General features: G+C 26.7%; 2 protein-coding genes and 1 non-coding gene across 6 annotated transcripts in view; all 3 read left to right on the top strand.

Moving 5' to 3' along the window:
- The first annotated feature begins 545 nt into the window (after positions 1-545).
- The window catches only part of LOC135925358 (S-adenosylmethionine synthase-like), a 112,811-nt gene continuing 94,371 nt past the window's right edge, over positions 546-18,985 (top strand). The window contains exon 1 of the mRNA XM_065460630.1: positions 546-551. The gene's annotated coding sequence lies outside the window, so the exon portion shown is untranslated. The remainder of the gene's footprint in view (positions 552-18,985) is intronic.
- On the top strand, positions 2,305-14,565 carry LOC135923815 (uncharacterized). Of its 4 annotated transcripts, XM_065458766.1 has the most exons (12): positions 2,305-2,331; positions 2,375-2,510; positions 2,555-2,640; positions 2,684-2,733; positions 2,776-2,870; positions 2,915-2,980; positions 3,026-4,051; positions 10,172-10,258; positions 10,430-10,560; positions 12,777-13,065; positions 13,672-13,839; positions 13,909-14,565. In XM_065458766.1, the coding sequence occupies exons 2-12, from the start codon at positions 2,474-2,476 to the stop codon at positions 14,070-14,072; spliced, it is 2,199 nt and encodes a 732-aa protein (XP_065314838.1). In that variant the 5' UTR covers positions 2,305-2,331; positions 2,375-2,473; the 3' UTR covers positions 14,073-14,565. The 4 variants fall into 4 exon arrangements, with proteins under 4 accessions (XP_065314838.1, XP_065314837.1, XP_065314836.1 ...); XM_065458765.1 differs by having other exon boundaries at positions 2,375-2,507; positions 2,915-4,051; XM_065458764.1 differs by having other exon boundaries at positions 2,915-4,051.
- Positions 18,072-18,145, top strand: Trnav-aac (transfer RNA valine (anticodon AAC)). Its single transcript has one exon. It is a non-coding gene; the product is annotated as a tRNA-Val (tRNA).

The following is an 18,985-nucleotide window of genomic DNA, read 5'->3' as shown; positions in this document are numbered from 1 at the left end:
ATAATATAGCGAATAAAAAGATATTTTTATTTATAAAAAATTTTTCTTATTAAATTTTAATAACAATTGTTTTCAAAATATTTATCTGATAAACAAGAACACTTGGCAGTTAATACGGCATTAGCCTAAAAACGCGCTCTACATGGGCAGATAAGGGGATTGTGGTATTATACTTAATAAACACCTCTTTTACCGTGCAGAATTAATTAAAAACATATTGTATTGTTATTTGCAAAAAATTGAGATAAGTTATCCTCCTCCAATCCATTCTCTACTCTCGACAAAAAAAAAGGATATCTCGAAATTAACAGTTCTTTAGGGTTTTCAAAGCATTTTTTTCAATAACGCTATAAGTTTATTTTAATAGGTTCGTTCTGTGGAAGTTTTATCTATGGCCATTGATGTTTGGATGCTGGATGTATAATTGCAGAAAGAACATATTGATCTTTATATATATGTTCAAATCTTTGAAAAAATAAAATATATGTAATTAATTGAGAATGAGAGGTTTAATATCTTTTATTAATCCCATTTAACACGGCGTCTATCAATGGTTGACCATATTTGAGGCCACTAATTTTTTTAATTTTAAAATAACTATCGTTATTGTTTGGGTCAAATATCCCAAATGCATTATTTCTTCAAATTTAATGATTTAACTTAGTTATATCATATAAAATTAAATAATTAATATTAAAATCAAATGTCGTTTTAAATTGGAACCTTAAGATTTTGACAATATAATACTTTTTGGCCACATTTTACACTTGATTAGCATTGGGTTAGTTCCTTCAATATAGGATGTTAATGTAAAACATTTATCATATTTGGCCATAGTAATGATAATTCATCTGATTTTGGATTTTAAGAATCAGATTATGAGGATTAAATAATAATATACATGCTTATGTAGTGTTGTTAAACGGCTCGTTTTTCAATATTTTATCCAGAGGAATACTACGCAAGCCCGAAGATTTTGCTCATAGAAGGAACAAAGGTTTGGTAATATATTAACGAAATCTCGAGGTTTAGACAATATTTTTCTGGCTAAAATATTGAGTTAGCCTTTTTAAAAATCGGTTCAAAACGAGCCGTTTAACAATATTACATGCTAATCTATTAAATTAAAATATACACAATAAAATTCAAATTAATAAACTATGTGTTAAAAAAAATGAAATGTGAAAAGGAAATACACAGCCGATTAAAAAATATAAATAATACATTTTAAAAAAATTCGGAAATTTTTCTAATTAATAAAAAAAAATTTTTAAATTGAACGAACGTTAAATTCGAACGCGTTCGTCATAAAAAAAGGAAGGCGTTCACGTTCAAAGTTCGTCAAAAATAAAAGGAACGCCGTTCACCAGAACGCGTTTATTCTGAAGCCGTTCGTTTACAACACTATATATCCATGATGAGGAGCATATAAGAAGATCAGCATGAAAATGACTAGTGCAGAATTGGCTTCCTTTACTATATTTTCAGATATAAATATGAACTGGTTGCCTATCTATTATTCTTTAAAGTATCTCTTTAAATATTTTCCCTATTTTTTTGATTAATGTTTAAAAGTCAATACAAATTTGATACGTTCAAAGTATTATCCAAATAATATGGCGCAAGATAAATATTTCAAAAACGAAGTATATTATAACAATTAATTACAGCCTATTCATAGCCATTAAGTTTTTAAGATGTATTATATCCTTAAAAGGATATCAGAGAGCTTAACTGTCAAACTAAGGATGAGCAATTTTGTTGCTACATGCATTCCAATTTTTTTTACTATGAGGTGAATTAATAATTTTTGTCAAATAACTATGGAAAATGATACACAATAAAATGTTATATGGTTAGACTTGTGAGAAATTATATTGAAATCGAGGGGGGGGGGGGGGGTGTAAATTAAAGATGCTATATACGTAGAACAAATTTGGTATTTAGATTTGATTGCCTTTTTTACTAATATTAATTTTCATGTTTTTTTGGTCAGTAGTATTGTCTGGATATTCAGACAATACTACTGACCAAAAAAACCAAAAAAGCCTGTAAAATAAAGCCTATGTTAAACCTTTAAGCTTTTCAAATTTTGAGTAAAAAAAAGAATTTAATAAATTTTTTGATATAGTTATACCTATTAAAATGATCATAAATTGTTCATATTCACTCTTTAACAAGTAATGAAAATGATTTAAAAAATGTTTTAATTTAAAATTTAAAATTTACTAACACATGATTTATCACAATCAATCCCATTTTACAAATTTTATGCAGCCGAACTTTTTCAGCCATATTAATCGAACTAGAATATTAAAAAATTTCTATTTGGTAAATATTTAAAAAAAAACTATATTTATATTTCATATAATAGTTTGTATATGCGAATTGATTTTATATAGGAATATTTTTTTATAAAATGACATTATCAAAAGTGACCAGCTGATTTCGAAATTTTAGCAGACGGATAGTTATGGATTTTATAGTCACCAATATTGATGAGAAGGGTGGTAAATAATAAGTTACATATTTGATAAATATTTTAAAATAATAGATGATTCTGGAAAAACATCATCATTATTAGGAATATTAGCTGATATTGCGACAGAACGACTTGAGAATGAAAATGGCAAAAAGATTGTAAGAAAATTTACTCTAAATTTGATTTATAAAATTTTATAAGAATATTACACAATTAATTCAAGACAAAATAGTTAGAACAAATGATAAAAGGTAATTAAATAGTTGTATAAATATATTTATATAAATGAATAGTGTAAATTTACAAGATTATGAAGATTTAGAAAATAAACTTAAAAATCATTTGCTACAACATTTATTTGGGATAGAAGCAAATAAATTAACAATAGGTATTTTTATTATTTAAAATTTGTTTTTTTAAGAAAAACTTAAGCAAAAAAAATGTTACAAGTTTTATCTAGTGACATGTCACCCTCAAACTCTAATGAACAGGCTCAAAGTAATTATGAATATGAGAAATTATATCTCAAAGAGGTCAATACAGAGAACCAATTATGTCAAACAAATATAAATAGCAATCTTGATAATATAGTTATACCTAAACTTACAGATCACCCTTTTGATGAAAACAACAAAATTGGAACTTCCCCTATTATAACACCTAATACAAGTCCTTTAAAAAATTCACAATTTTTTATCGAACCATTTTCCTCACTTACCAGTTCATCAACCCTGAATATTAAGGAGTGTGAAAAAAGCTTAAATTTGGGTGCTCATTGCTTAGATGTTATACCAAATATATATGATAGATTTAGTCCTTCAGGTAACACTTATATATCTGCCAGTACCTCCAAGAATATTTTGAGTATTAACACATCTAACTATATGACACTTGATTTAACCCAAAATTGTCAGAATACATTGAAATCTACTCAATCACAAAAGCAATGTTTAATCAACAAAAATGACTTTTGTTGGGTGGACAGGCCCTCTAATGTTGAAGGCAAATTTTCTTCCAAAAATTCATTTATACATATTGACCCTGGTAGAAAACCTAGATTGAATATGGGTTTTAAGTCACCAATTCATCAATATTTAGATCTGAAAACATCTGAAAATTGTGACATTAGTCATTCGGCACAACTTAATGTTGGGAAAATAGTTCCACATTTTGATGGGGAAAACTCAAGTGATTTGCATCAAAACATGATGGCAGGCTTTGAAAGTCAAAAAATTAATAAAGATAGTTTGAAACTAAAGCCACATGAGAAAGGGCCTATAATCAAATATTCTCCCTTAAAAAATGTTCAAATTGACAAGTCATTAACTTATTTTTCTGCCAATACTAACTTCCGAGATAAGGGAGCAACTCATGATCATAATTATCATTATTCTGATATATGTTCTAACAAGAACTTTAACATTAATAAAAGTAATGATAATTTGAGTAGTGAAAAGTTTGTTCCCTCTCCCAAATCTAATCTCAATATGGTAGAAAACAATTTATCAAATATTCAAAATGAAGATGAGTCTATGACAAATCTTGATCCTGTTACAAATATTCCTAATGGTAAAAAATTTTTTGTAAAGAAAATTATTTAAAATTGAAAATAAATTACATTTTTCAAATATAAGCAACATTTATATATAAAAATTTGCTTAGGCCACTTCCAAACACAACATTTTTTTAGAACTTTTTCCAAGGCATGTTATTACAATATTTTTTATTTCCAACCAAGCAACAATTTATATTATTTAGTATAAAAATAAATCTTATAACAATATATTTTATTTTGAGACATTACAAAACAAAAGTAAGTATAATCTATAAAGAAAGAAAGGGGTCTGTATATGATCTATATCCACTTAAATGATTCCCAATTCTTTCACTATCTTGGACTATTGAGGAATGTTTTCTATTACATACTTCAAAATTAAAAATAAAATTATGCACATACAAACAAATGCAAAAACAACAATATCTCCTGAAAAGAGACTATTTGTTACATTAGGGTGATATATTTAGTTATTAATATATAAACCATTTAAGATATGAACAGGCCTTAATTACTCTTAACTATCCTAAAGCAAAAGTTGCATTGCTACATCCCTCAAATTCTTCCATTTTAATTTGCATACATGTGAATGAATTAAGCCTGTTAAATAATTAATAATTTATATAGGATAAAGATAAATTTATTTAAATAAAGATTTAAAAGAAATATTAATTATTTTATATATTATAAATAATTAAAATTCATATTCCATATTAATGCTTACTAATAAATAATATTTAATTAAAAAGTCTATTGATTAAAAATTCTTATTAAGTAGTCAACATTAGGTGATTCAACATAAAGTCTTGTTCTACTTTAGCACATAATGTCCATAGTTCATCAACTAATAATCTATTAGAATAATTATCATTACATTGGTTCCATAAATCGTCATTAGCTTCTACAAAATTTATCAAATCAGATGCAAAATTTTTCCTAAAATCATTTCATTTATTGAATATTATTATAAAAATAATTATTTGCTCATTTCCATCGTATCAGACGCCATTTAATCGTTTAAAAAATCAAGCTAGTTTGTTATTAAAATAAATGTAAAATCATATGCATTAAAAAAATGTTTGTTTAGAAGCACACAACTATTAAGTTGAATGAAAAAATGTCGTGTTTGGAACTGACCTTAGATGGAAGTTTTCATTTTCTTAAATAGTTTGAATCTAAAAATAAAAAATTTCAAGCTTTTTACCCTATGCCTCAAAGCTGATTTTATTTTTTACTTTTGTAAAGTTATAGTAAAGTCAACCAGACAAGTTCTCCTCCCCCCCCCCAAAAAAAAAAACAAAAATTTTCTTTAAGTTTTGGCTCCATTTAGATCGACAAATTGTATCTGACTACGTCTGTCAAATCAGTCTGGTCACAGTGTGAATTGGTTCTGCCAATACCAACTAAACATTTGCCCTATATTAATAATGTGAATTATTGAAAAAGGCAAATATATTATCATTTTTAAAATTTATTAATCATATTTAAAATATTTTATAAATTTAATTAAAAGTAAAAAAAGGTAGAATAAAAAATATTAACAGCACTACAGGGACTTTTACTTAATGTTGTTAAACGGCTCCATTTGAGCCGATTTTTAAAAACGGCTACCTCATTATCGTAAGCCTGAAGATTTTGATCATAGATGATGGTACAAAGGTTTGGACATCTATTAGCAAAATCTCAAGGCTTTGGCAATATTTTTCTGGCGAAAATCTTGAGTTAGCCGTTTTTAAAAATCAGCTCAAATCGAGCAATTTAACATTACTCCTCAACCCTCGAAAATTTTACCCTACCTACCCTCCTCTTAAATTTACCCTTCCCCCAAATCAAAACTAACCTTGCCAATTTTATTCAAATGACGATAGCTTCTTCATGACTACCTACCCCCTATTTCAATCATGATTATGTCATACACCACCATTCCAAAATCCGATATTGATACCCAATACCGCAAGTTTCGGTTAGGGACCCGAACCATTATGTATAAAAAAACCAGTTATGAGAGGAAAAAATTATAAAGGTTGGTTAGGGTTTTAAAAAAATTATAACGGTTTTTTTGTTTTCTAATATTTATTTATATTTAAAATAAAAAAACAGAAAGAAACACAAAAACATAAATGATTTTATTAAGATAGATGCATAATGATTTATATTTTTGAATAAAATATATTTGACAAAAATATTAGTTAGCGTAAAAATTTGAGAAAATTAACATTATAAAATTAATTAAAAACTTCCCGAGGAAAAGTAAAAGGTAAGTTATCAAATATTATTATTTAAGTTATTATCTATATATAAAACAAAAATGTTAAACCGGTTCAAAAAAATTATAATTAGGTTTGTTTCGCTATAATGGTTCGGTTAACCCCGGGTCCCTGGCTTCGATACATCTCGCTAAATATGTAAATAATTTTTAAAATTATAATCAAGCTACAATAATGTAATATTGCTTGAAAAGTTGCTCACTGTCGGTAAAATATTTTTTTTTCCTTAGTGTATATGTATAAAAGTAAAATAAAGAATAACTTTCTCCTTAAAAATAATAATTATCAATTTATAATGGCTAGTTGTCATTGCTAAAGTTTTATTAATTTTAACCATAATATATTAATAGTAGAAAACCATGTTTCATAGATTTATTAACTATCGGATTTTAAATGGACAAGTGAATTTAGAGCTACATTTTACTCTAATCCGTGATGAAAATTGATAATAATGTTAAGAAATCCCTTATTCGAACCTACTTCATAATGGTCAGCTGATGTTTTAGCGCATTTATCAAGTTTAAACCTAAATTGGCTTTCGCACATGAGCTGGTTTCAAGCTCAACCTCTAGGTTTAAGCTGAATTAGTCGGCCTAATTAATTGATAGGAGTTAATTTGCAAGGTTTTAAAAAAAAATTTATATTGTTCGCAAGCCCAACTACTATATAATTTTTTTATATAAATTAATTTTGAAACCGAGAATGTGATTTATTTTGTTAAAATAATTTATTCAAAAAAAATTATTTATAAATCAATTCTTTATATTAAAAAAACCAATTAATTATCATATTATAAGATTTTTTTTGCGTGTTATGATATGATTGATATAATATTTAAAATTTTATTCTTTATTCCCTGGTTCGCATAAAAATATAGTTAATAAATAATTAAATTTCTAATTCATTTTTTTACGTAAATATAAATATATAATATGAATTTTAAAAAAAATGTTACAAACTTGTATTTTCTCAAGTTTATAAATATCAAGGCTGTATTTTATCACGCATTTCCGTTAAATATAACTATCATAATTTGTTTTCAAATTTAGAGCAGTATTGATTTCCACTAGAGGCTTGCAAATGGCAAAGTTTTAGGCCCGGCCCGTTTGGAATTTAGTTTTTTTCCGGGCCCGTTTCCAGTTTTTTACTAGAGTTGGGTCCAGGCTTAAAATACAAGGCCTAATCCCACGAAATTAAACACCAACATAAACAACCATTTATAATATTGGGGAGCGGCTTAATTAAAAACACCAAACTTTATGGATTGTCATTTCTATCAAATATCAGAATTCAGCAATAATCTAATCCAATTTTGCCCGGCCCGTTATTTTTTTTGCACGGCCCGGCTCAGATAAATTTTCTTCAGAAGTTATTCAGGGCGCTGGACATTGCAGACCTCTAATTTCCACCTTTACTTAAACTTCTAAACCTCATATAAGGCGATTTTTAAAAAAAAATAAAGAAGAATTACTAGTTTTTAAACTTTAATTTTTCAAAAAATATATGATTGATTTAATTTACTTTCTACAATTAATAGCATCATATTATATTTTACAAACTTCTTCCACAGGGATCCAAACCGAAACGAATATCGGTTCGATTCAGGTTCGGATAAAAATAACGGTTCAGGTTCGGTTCGCAAAAAATAAAAATATCGGTTCGGTTCGATTATAAAACCTGTTTGAACGCTTTTGTATTCAAACCTACATTCGAATTATGTATAGAAATTTTTTTTTATTTCATAATTAAAATAAAAAACATATACATAAACCTTCATTTTTATTTATTGCACATTATAAAATAATATTTAATTTATAAATATAACAAAATGATTAATTTTAATATGAACAATTACTTAAAAATTTTTTATTAAGCCTCACAATTAATATATTTTCAAAATTCGTCTCACTCAATTAAATCTATAAGGAGATAATATAAATTTAATTGTTGAAAAACATCTTTCCACCCAAACTTGGGTAGCCGGCACTGCCAGTATTTCAGATTTGATGTGTCGTTTATATATTGGAATTAATTTTTCTCTAAGCATTATAATTTATAAGCTTAAAATATTTAAAAAATGTTGTAAAATGGCAAATACACTAAAGTTTATAAAAATTATGACTGACACTAATCAATCAAATGTGATTGATAATAATCTTTAAAATAATTCGAATATATTTAAAATTTTTGCAATATACTAGTTAACATACACATTTTATAAGCATAAAATTATGAGACTCGAACCGGTTTAAAGGTATTTTAGCGGTTCGGTTCAGGTTCGGCTAGAATTTTTTTTAGCGGGTTAGGTTCGATAAAAAAATACAGGTTTTTAGCGGTTTAATGGTTCGGTTTAGGGTCCCTGTTCTTCCATCTCCCTCCCTATAAGTTCCATCTGTCCTTTAGTAAATAGTATTATTATTGTTTTATATGATGGCGAGTTTTTTGATAGCGTTTTAATACTTTGAATTATGGATGTTATTTAATTTATAGAAACCATATTTTTACTATATAAAGTTCCATGACACACCAACATGAGTTCCAATCCGACCTATATTTTTATAAAATTTTTACTAGAGTTTTCATATATTATAATTGAGAAAAAAAATTTTAAGCCTCCAACTTCAGACAGCGGCTGAGATAGGAGCCTCTAAAGGTCGAAAAATGGGGCATTTTGGGCATAATCCTCTCCCTTTAATTTTGGATATACTTAAGCTAGGCATCATTTAAATTTCTTTATATAGCCTAATGTAGGCCCTTAGTTATTAAATATTGTTTTTAAAAAATCGAAATGGCAAAAACCGGAAATGATTATATAATCAAATTGGCATTTTTTTAATATATAGATATAGAACAGAACTAATTAATAAATATGCAAAATTTCAAGTTGGGTCAGGTTTAGGAGATATACCATTTTTCATTAGTCAATTGTAAAAATTCTTATTAAATATTTGATAAATCACTCACGTTATGAAGGTCTAAGAAATGCACTTCCTTGGATGATTAACCAGAATAAGTTGTTAAATTATCGAGTTCTCCCGACTCCGAGTTGAAGTCACAGTAACTAGACTCAAAACTCGAGTCTAGTTTAGAGTCGATTAGTCGACTCATTTTTACGACTCGAGTTCTGAACTTGAGTCGTGAACTTAATAGGTTAACTTAAATTTTATAAAACTCGATTACTTATATAAGTGCTGTTTATTGGTTGGTTTTATTTTTGTAAAACCCACCGCATATGTAAAAGATAATGGATATAAAAAATACCTTGTTCAAAAGGCCAAACCCATTCCCATGCTTTTATGCCCTTTACAGAAAATTAAATTAAAGTTAAATTATTTTCATAATATGAAAATGATTGTATTTATAATATATATAATTATATTTTCCCTTCAATAAATTATAATCAAAAATTCATATGTATTTTTTTAAAATTATTTTTAAGAGGAGAGTAGTTCAATTCATAAAATAAATTAACCAAAGCCCCCCCCCCCCTCCAACTTCTAGATCATAAATAACTTCATCATATTAAAAATAAAATATTTGATAGCTTTTGACTTATATTACAATTATTGTATAATATCAAATATTTATTAAGAATATTTGCAATACACTAATGATTAAAATAACATATCTCCTAAACTTGAGCTTGGCCCAACTTGAAAATTTGCTTATTTATTAATTAATCCTATATATAAAAAAAATATGTGAGAAAAAAAATGCTGATTTAATTTTATGACCATTTCCTGTTTTTGACATTTCGATTTTTCAAACAATCTTTGACGTTATATAACTCTAAAGGCCTACCATTAGGCTATATAAATAAATTTAAATGAAGCGCTTAATTGTATCTAAAAATATTTATAATTAAAGGGATTGCACTTTGCCCGAAATGCCCCATCTTTTCGACATTTAGAGGCTTATATCTCAGCCGCTGTTTGGAATTGAGGAGGGGAGGGGGTAAAATATTATTTTTTTCTTAGTTATGATTATATATATATACAAACTTTTATAAAAATTTGACGGGGTCGGGTTGAAAATTGTGTCTTTTTTGTTGATTTGTCTATGAGTTCACCATATATATATATACACATATTAATTTAAATTTATATTGTTTCAAAACTTTTATAGACATCTCTCAATCAGCCTCTAAAAATCGCGTATCTCTTTGGTTGAAAGATTGTATTAATCAAGACACCGACTCCATCAAATGCTTTACGAATACTAATCTTACTAATCATAAAGCGAATTCTACTGAAAGGGTCAATATTTCTTACAATAGAAACATTTGGAACTCGTTATATAATATCCTCTTTTTTAAATATATATATATACCTTAATGAAACAGGGGTCTTTCAAATTTTACCTAAAACTTTATTAATTTACCTTTACTTAAAGGCAGCACAGATACCACCTTTTTCCGATGCCAAAGTTTTTAAAAAATAAATTTCGCAACAAAATTTTATAAGTAAAATATTAGGCTTTCATGGAGCCTAATATTTGACTTTTAAGCTGGTCAAAAATATTTGTAGATCAATTATTTATTTTTTAACTCAGAAATTTATGGCTTAAATAGGTCAATTTTAAAAAAATATCTATGAGGGTTAGTTTTTTATTTTGGATATCTGGCACTTGTATTAGTTATAATTTTCACTAAAACAATATTTAAAACATACCGCCATAAAATATAGGCTCTCAGAAAAATTTAAAGATAGGTGATTCATGGCAGAGACCTTCATGGGCCGGCCCGCGGCCCGCCTAATTATTTATTTTCTAGCGGGCCGGGGCCGGGCCTGGGTTTTTTAGAAATTTTTTACTTGGTCCTAAATTTTTTTTTTTCAAATTTAAAATATTTTGAGGATATTTATTTGGACAAATATAACTAATCATTTATTCCATTTCCTAGACACCTTGGGAGAGTTTTAATTTTGTTTTTTCTTTAAAATCGGAAATTGGTATACTTATTCATGACATAACTGATTTAAAGTGTAAGACTATTATAGGTAATTCCTACACTTAATTATATAAAATATGATATTTTTATTTAAAAATCACTTTTTTTCATTCTTATAAAACTGGATCACACTGTTACTTCTTTAGTGTGACAAATCCAATATTAATTAGAAATTAAATATATGGCTATAAAGATGATACTTAAAATGATTAAGGTAAGGATCTTTACAATAATTGAAATAATGATTTTATATCATTTATAAATTCAGTTGGCTCTATGTATTTCCTTTGTGTATTACACTAATGAGATTGAAGGCTAAGAAAGCTGTTAATATGTAACATAACACCCTTTTTTCTGAACTAATTGATTTTTGTGTGTTTTCTTTTATATATGGGTATTATGTAATGATAATGAATGAATAGATTTATTTTGAATGATCAACAGATTTGACCTTTAATATAATAGAACAACTTATATTTAGAATATACAAATTTGATTTTATATCATCATCATATTGCTAAAATTCATTATGAATTTTTTCTGGCCAATTAATTTGCACCAAATAAATCTGCATTCTGTTCAATTTTTTTGATAGTTCTGGCTTCTTTTATTATTTCACTACAACTTTACTTATGACTTTCTCCTCTGTAATAAATTGTAGTATTTTCAATTTTTTTTAGATATAATTAATAAAAATGAAATAGTTAAAAAATTACATTCTCAAGAATATAAATTATTTGAAAACAACTCATTGAAGAGCAAAGTCTGGGATTCTTTTAGTATAATAATAGACAATCATAATAATAAAATTAGATATGTCCAATGTAAAACATGCCAAGACATACTTTCATATTCACAAAAAGTAGGATCATCCTATTTATCAAGGCATAAATGTATACCAAATCTTAAAATTAAATTATCTTTTTATCCAATTAAAAATGATAAAGCAAAATAATGAAATTGTTGATAATATATTATTTTTAAATGATAATTTGAATATATAAATTAACATTTTGTTTATATCATTTATATAAAATATTATATTTCCATTAGTATTACTCTAGCATAAGTATTCATTAAATAATTTAATGGGATTGGGAAATTTTTTTGAAACTTATGGGCTTGGGCCGAGCTTGGGAATTTTTTTAACATTAGATATGGGCCGGGCTTGGGTCTAAAAAAATTTCTACTGCGAGTCCGGGCCGGGCTTGGTCAAAAAATTAAGGCCCATGAAGGTCTCTGATTCATGGTTGACTTGCCCTCCCCCAGCACACTTTTTCCGGCATTTGAGATTTACACTTATATTATAGAAGTAATTTAAATATTATAATAAAATTCGTACTAATATAATGAGATTTTAAAGTCCGAATCGATAAGTATCATTCTTAAATCATTTATGCAATTAAAAGGATAGCCTATTATAATTTGCTAATATTTTCATCATATAAGCATTTATCGGCCCTTATATTCAATCATAAATTAACAACAATTTTTTTTAATCTAAATTTTTATTATTTTTAATAGGACATAGCTCTCAAATGTATAAATAAGATTAAAAGTTCTTCCACCTCCTCTAAGCGTCGAAATGCTGAAAACGGCTACTTACCTTCTGACCAGCCGGAGACTTCGAAAAATGCCGATTTACAAACTGATATAAGTTTACTTCAAAATCATGAAACTCCTAAAAAAGATGACGTTGTAGTTGGAAATAATAAAAATAACAAAAAGAAAAAGATTTGGGTTTGTAGCCTTTGTCCTCACAAGGTTTACACCGCGTCTGCTAGTTTACTATCACATTATAGAAGTCACGCAGGTTTTTTTTGGCTTTTGTTGTATTTATATACCTTTATTACCTTATAACCATTTAACGATAAAACATGACTACTTCGTAATTTTGATTTGGGATCTGGGGGTTTTTATATTATTTAAAGCAGAGACACATCAATACCCAGAAACTTCGACCATGGGGAAGGGGGAGGGGGTTATGACACAAGAATTTGCTGATCGGCGAATGTTATATTTGAATATCATATATATTCAAAAGGTTACGTTATATATTTTAAAATGACGTTATTTGTATATTATATTATTATAACTTTCCGGCATGTAATATTTTATTATCGAGGTTAATCAAATTGCATATTATTAAAAGTTAAATTGGATAATTATATAAATGTATATATACAAAAGAATTACAAATAAAATTCATTATTGTTTTTAAACTTTCGATATAATAGCGAATATATACGAAAAATATAACCTAGCTTGGGTTATTAATGCATAAAACCAAAAATATCCTAATTTGAAAGGTAAATGAAAGCAGGCAGGGTAAAGTAATAAACTTGAAAGATAAATCAAATAATAAAATGGTACAAAGAGAAAAACCAATTGAGAATTACTTTAAAAATTTGATTAAAAGGTATAAAACCATATGAATGCAAGCAATGCGGAAGTAGATTTACACGCAGGCACAGCTTAGATTACCATGCTTTGATTCATAAAAACGCTTGCGTGTTCTCGTGTCCAACATGCCATAGAGGCTTTCGGCACCCATCCCACTTTAAAGAACATCTGAGAAAACATACCGGTAAGTTTTTCGCATTTTATATAGGAGATTTTCACTTTCCCATTTTTAAACCTTTTTTTTAAATATCAGGTGAAACTCCTTTCACTTGTGCGCAATGTGGTATGTCCTTTAAAACGCGAAATACATTTAAAAGACATCTCAAGGCTAGACATTATTTACTTCTTTCAGCTCAAGGAATACGCAATATGACCCCACAAGAAATTCTAGATATGGAAAATAAAACGCTTAAATAATAGAATCCTTTTTTTGTTTCTAATTTTGACCAGTAAACATTATTCACTATTTAGAATATTAAATAATATAAATAGGATGACGATATTTATTATTTAGTTAATAATTTCAAATGCCAACATATCTAATAATCTAGTTTTTATGAAATTGTTTATATGTTCAGACTATTAGATTCTTAATTTAATTGTAAACCTTTTTCGATTTATTTGCAATATAATACTGTATAAACCCGGCTGAATTTTTTTATCAACTACAACACTCCTTTTATAAAAATGAAATCAAACATCTTTCTATTTTATACTACTAATAGACCAGTTTGCCATTAAATTTTCTCTCATTGTAATTTTCGATTTTTATTCTTCTTCCTTTACTCAAACGTATTTGATATTGTTATTATACTATATAAATTATTAAATATTTTTTATATATCTCGAGTAATTATTAAAATTATTTAAAATGTGTAAAAAAATGATATTTTTTTATGTTCATTGAAACTTTGATTGGCAATATTTAATATTTTTTGACACTTTAAAAGATACATGATTGATTGAATGTTAATGTTTTTAAAAAATACAACTTTAATTTATTATACCCATCAGTATACATTTCCATTATTTATTTATTTTTTTTACAACAAAATATAATTACTACACGTATAATAAATAAATTGCAATTATTTTTATAGAAAATCAAAATTTCGTAAATTTTCTATGCGACATTTATTTAGCCTTAATACTTTGTTCGAAGTGTCTAAGAAACAAGCCATTCGAAACATTACAGAATTTATTGATATATGTTATATATTTATTACCATATGTAGCAGTGGCGGTCTAAACAAAAAGAGGCAAAATATAGATTCGTTAAAAGGTACCATTTAATGTAAGTCCAGGGAAATGTATAATACCCAAAAGGACGATTCATTCATATAAATGTTTATCTATGTCAATAAGCTATAAAAAATAAATTCAAGCTTCGTATATATATTATATATAAAATTTTCTAGAGACAACCAGTGTCTACATGAGCGGGAGGGGTAGGAACAGTTTGCATCTTATTTTTTGAGGGAGGTAGGCTGCTTTGATGGGGGTAAGGGACAGGTTGCTTTAATTGTGGTAAGATAAAATTTTTGGATGGTTATCTATTTAATTTTCAAATAAAACTTTCTGCTATCATTTCAGCAAGCTCATAATGCTATAATAATTAATTCATTGTAAATAATGGAGGTTTTAATTGAATTTATTATTTAAAAAATAAATTCTTTATATTCACAAAATATCGATAGTTGGTAATAGAGATAGATTAATTTAAGTTATCCTTTCTCTAAAAAGAGTATCAATAAATTTTAAAGGTAAAAATAATAATAGGGAGACACCGCCGCTGAAGGCGGTGAATATTTTTTAGGGGGGTAGTAAAAGGTTTTTAGGGGGTTTGCATCCAGTGAAAATCCTGTCATGTAGACGCTAAAGACAACCAAAATATCTTGACACCCGTTGATTAAAATTCAACTACGCTTCAAGATACATTTAAATGAATGAATCGTTATTCGTCAGTCTTTTACTATTATATATCATTGCATAAGCTTATAAATCCAATCAAAATTAACCATAAAAAGATATTCTCATTTGCGCGAAGCAGTGGCTTAGATAATGGGGGAGGGGGCTATAAATATTTTCTGGTATAGTAGAGCCGAGGATGGAGAAAAAATATGATCTGCATATTTGGAAAGATTTTTTTATGAAAAACAATTATAAATTTAATAATATAATATTTTTTTTTATTAAAATTGTCTTTTATTTTGAGTAATACAAAATAGATAACAATATATCAATATAAAATAAAATAAAACATTATTTTATAAAAACGGAGATGGGACTACAAGTTCCCAAAATCATGAATAGTTATATTTTAAAATAGTTATTTGTAGGTTTTGTTTTAAAAAATAGTATTCTTTTGGTTCTGATTTTATATTGTAATTAGATAGTTTTAAAAATTTTAATTTATTTTTTATAATTTTAAATTAAAAGAAAAATCGCATAATTTGTTAAAGATAAATAGCAAGCTTTTATTTTCTTTTGCCGGTTGAGTCTTTGTTGATTACACTTGAAACGAGATAGGATATTAAGAAAATCTTACAGTTTTACCCTTGATTTATCAGGATCGTATGATAAGTTACTTTGTGATGTCAAATTTTAAAAATCTTGACAGAATAGAGTACCATTTCTTTGAGGCCAAAAAATGTTTTGTAGGCCTTTCCATATGTAATTGTTCTTTAAATTACCTTATCAAAACATTGTTTTATTTATTTTGGTTACCTTACCGATTAGTACCTCACCAATGAAAGGTTTTTTCAACTTTGAAAAGGTTAAAAATCTATTTAAGAAATACAGAAGTTAAAACTGTTTATATGGATTAGCTCTATTAAATATTTATAAGAAGATTATTACAGATATTTGATTCTAGATAATGGCCAAATCTCAGAGAAAAGTAGACCTCTCTATAAATTCAAATAAAAAGGCAATATTATTAAAATATGTTCTAGTCATAAAATTTTTATATGCATAGCTTAATTATAATAAATTCTTAGTCATAATATTTATATATTTCTTATATTATACTATTTTTAATAAAAGCATTGCATTTGAAAATAAGAGTTATTTATATTTTGATATTATAATCATTTGTATTAATTATAATTTTTTCAAAGTACAGCTATTTACAATAAATTTTTGTTATATGCAAAAATTTAATTAAAATAATTTTTTTAACATAGAATAAGATATATTGAGAGATCAAAAATAGGAGGATTTTTTCATTTATGCTGGCTACTTAAGTGAGTAGGCACTAATAAAGCATAAAATATTAACAAATTTTAGAATTAGTATTTCCAATTGTTGCTAACTTTAACAAGATGATATAAAAATAACTACTGATAATTAATATAATATTTTTTAGAGACCCGGCCGAAGGAATAGGAAAGGGAATTCTTCCCCTCCCCATATGAATGAATCATGCTAATATATACATTTCGTCGATTATCATTCAATAATTTTTGTAAAATAATAAAAAGTATACTAGTATATGTTAATAATTTTACACATTCTATTGCAAAAACAAATAAATTTAACGAGTCCGTTCAAAGAAGATGTCTTTTTAGATTCTGCGATTTTACTAAAACACTTATAATATACATTCTTCAAAAGTATTAATTTAAATCTTCATTTTCCGTTCTGTAGACGGAGGAGGGGGGGGGGGATTTTATTACTTAAGGAATCTGCAACTCATGGAAATTTTCTTAGTGGGTGAAATATAGAGTTAAATAAATATGTAGGATTAAAGGTTAAAGAGTTATAGGTCAGGGTTAATTAAAGGTTTGAGAGATATGATTTAAGATATTAACAATCTTATTAAAAACATGTCAAAAATGCTAAAGGTCATGTGATTAAAAAAATAGTTTAGTTGAACTAGTGTCACGTGGTTTCCAGCTCATTTTTGCTAAGATAGCAGAAAGATTTGGATCTCTGCTTGCCAAATCTTGAAGATTATTTTGGCCAAAATCTTAATCCCCCGCCCCTAATTTTAAAATCATTATAAAAAGCTACAGTTGGAAGGTTAATGAAAATGTAATCAATGAGAATGGTGTTGGTTTATATAACATTATTCACTACATTTCTATAATTAAAATCTTTGGTTAGAATTTACTTAGTGCTATCTTAATATAATATAGAAAGTTGAATAATACAATGCTGTTACCAAAGAATACGATACGATAGTCATCTGTTTAATAAATTTGCGATTAATTTGTTACATTCAGACAGTTTATTGTTTGGTAAAATTTTAATGAAATATATATTTTTATAAATGTATGCTATATTTTTACTCGAGTTATTTATTTAAAAATAAAATATATTAAAAAATGACACATTATTATGATTATAACTTAAAATATTAATTAATATTATATATTTTTCAATATAAATCCTAAATTATCACATAATTTATAAGTTTCCATAGTGTAGTCGGTTATCACGTGTGCTTAACACGCACAAGGTCCCCAGTTCGAACCTGGGTGGAAACATAATTTTTTTACATTTTTTATTAAGATGGTTTTTTTTTCATAAAGATAAACTCAAATAACTAAACCAATATTATTTATATAAATACCTGGTCTAGATTTATTTTTTAACAATCTTATCCCTCGTTCTGGCATCACCAAACTTGCTATAAATTTTTTCCACGAATTGGGCAAATAATATAATTTCTGTTTTATATGTCTATTAGCCTTACCATAATTCACGGATGCCTCCGAATTTAACTATTTTAGGTAAGGGGGGGGGAGGGAATGGGGGGGGGGCTTTGAGAATGTGCTTTTTTAAATTAGCTAATAAAGTTTTCCCTTCTTATGTATACACTATAAAAAATAATTTAATAGTTAAATAAGCAAAAGTAAAATCATTTTTTAAAATATTGATGACAAATTTAAATTTTTTATGAAAAGCATTTTTTTTTTTAAAAATAAAAACTAGATTTATTCTTCAACAAATATAACATAACCAAAGTTCTGCCATAAGTAACCATAAAGACAAGACTCAAATAAAATTTATGGTGAAAACACCAACCTAATAGTTACCCCCCCCCCCCCCCACCCTCACCCCCATTGTCAAAGAATACTAAAATTGAAACAGTTTAAGAATGTATATACATTTTAATTTTATAATAACATAAAAGCATTTTATTCGTTTCTTATTTACCTTATAACTTTTGGTACCCGATTTGTTATATATGAAAACCCAAATTAGGTATGCATAATTTTTATAATTTCCAGAATATAATTTAAAAATTTAAACGGTTGGGTGAATTTATATGGCTAGATAGGGGGGAGGGCTTCTATACCCTCTGACCCTTCCCTTGAGAAATG

This window comes from Gordionus sp. m RMFG-2023, chromosome 2 (genome assembly GCF_954871325.1).
Source record: "Gordionus sp. m RMFG-2023 chromosome 2, tfGorSpeb1-WG-v2, whole genome shotgun sequence".
In the NCBI taxonomy this organism is placed as follows: Eukaryota; Metazoa; Nematomorpha; class Gordioida; order Chordodea; family Parachordodidae; genus Gordionus; species Gordionus sp. m RMFG-2023.
The sequence above is the reverse complement of the archived record's forward strand: the minus strand, read 5'-3'. Positions and strand labels throughout refer to the sequence as shown.

Bases quoted from the DNA above. Each gene is read 5' to 3' on its own strand.
- LOC135923815 (XM_065458764.1), top strand. From the start codon at position 2,474: ATGGATTTTATAGTCACCAATATTGATGAGAAGGGTG. The intron at 2,641-2,683 runs GTAAGAAAATTT...AAATTTTATAAG, and splicing joins ATGAAAATGGCAAAAAGATT to AATATTACACAATTAATTCA. The intron at 4,052-10,171 runs GTAAAAAATTTT...TTATAATTAAAG, and splicing joins TGTTACAAATATTCCTAATG to GGATTGCACTTTGCCCGAAA.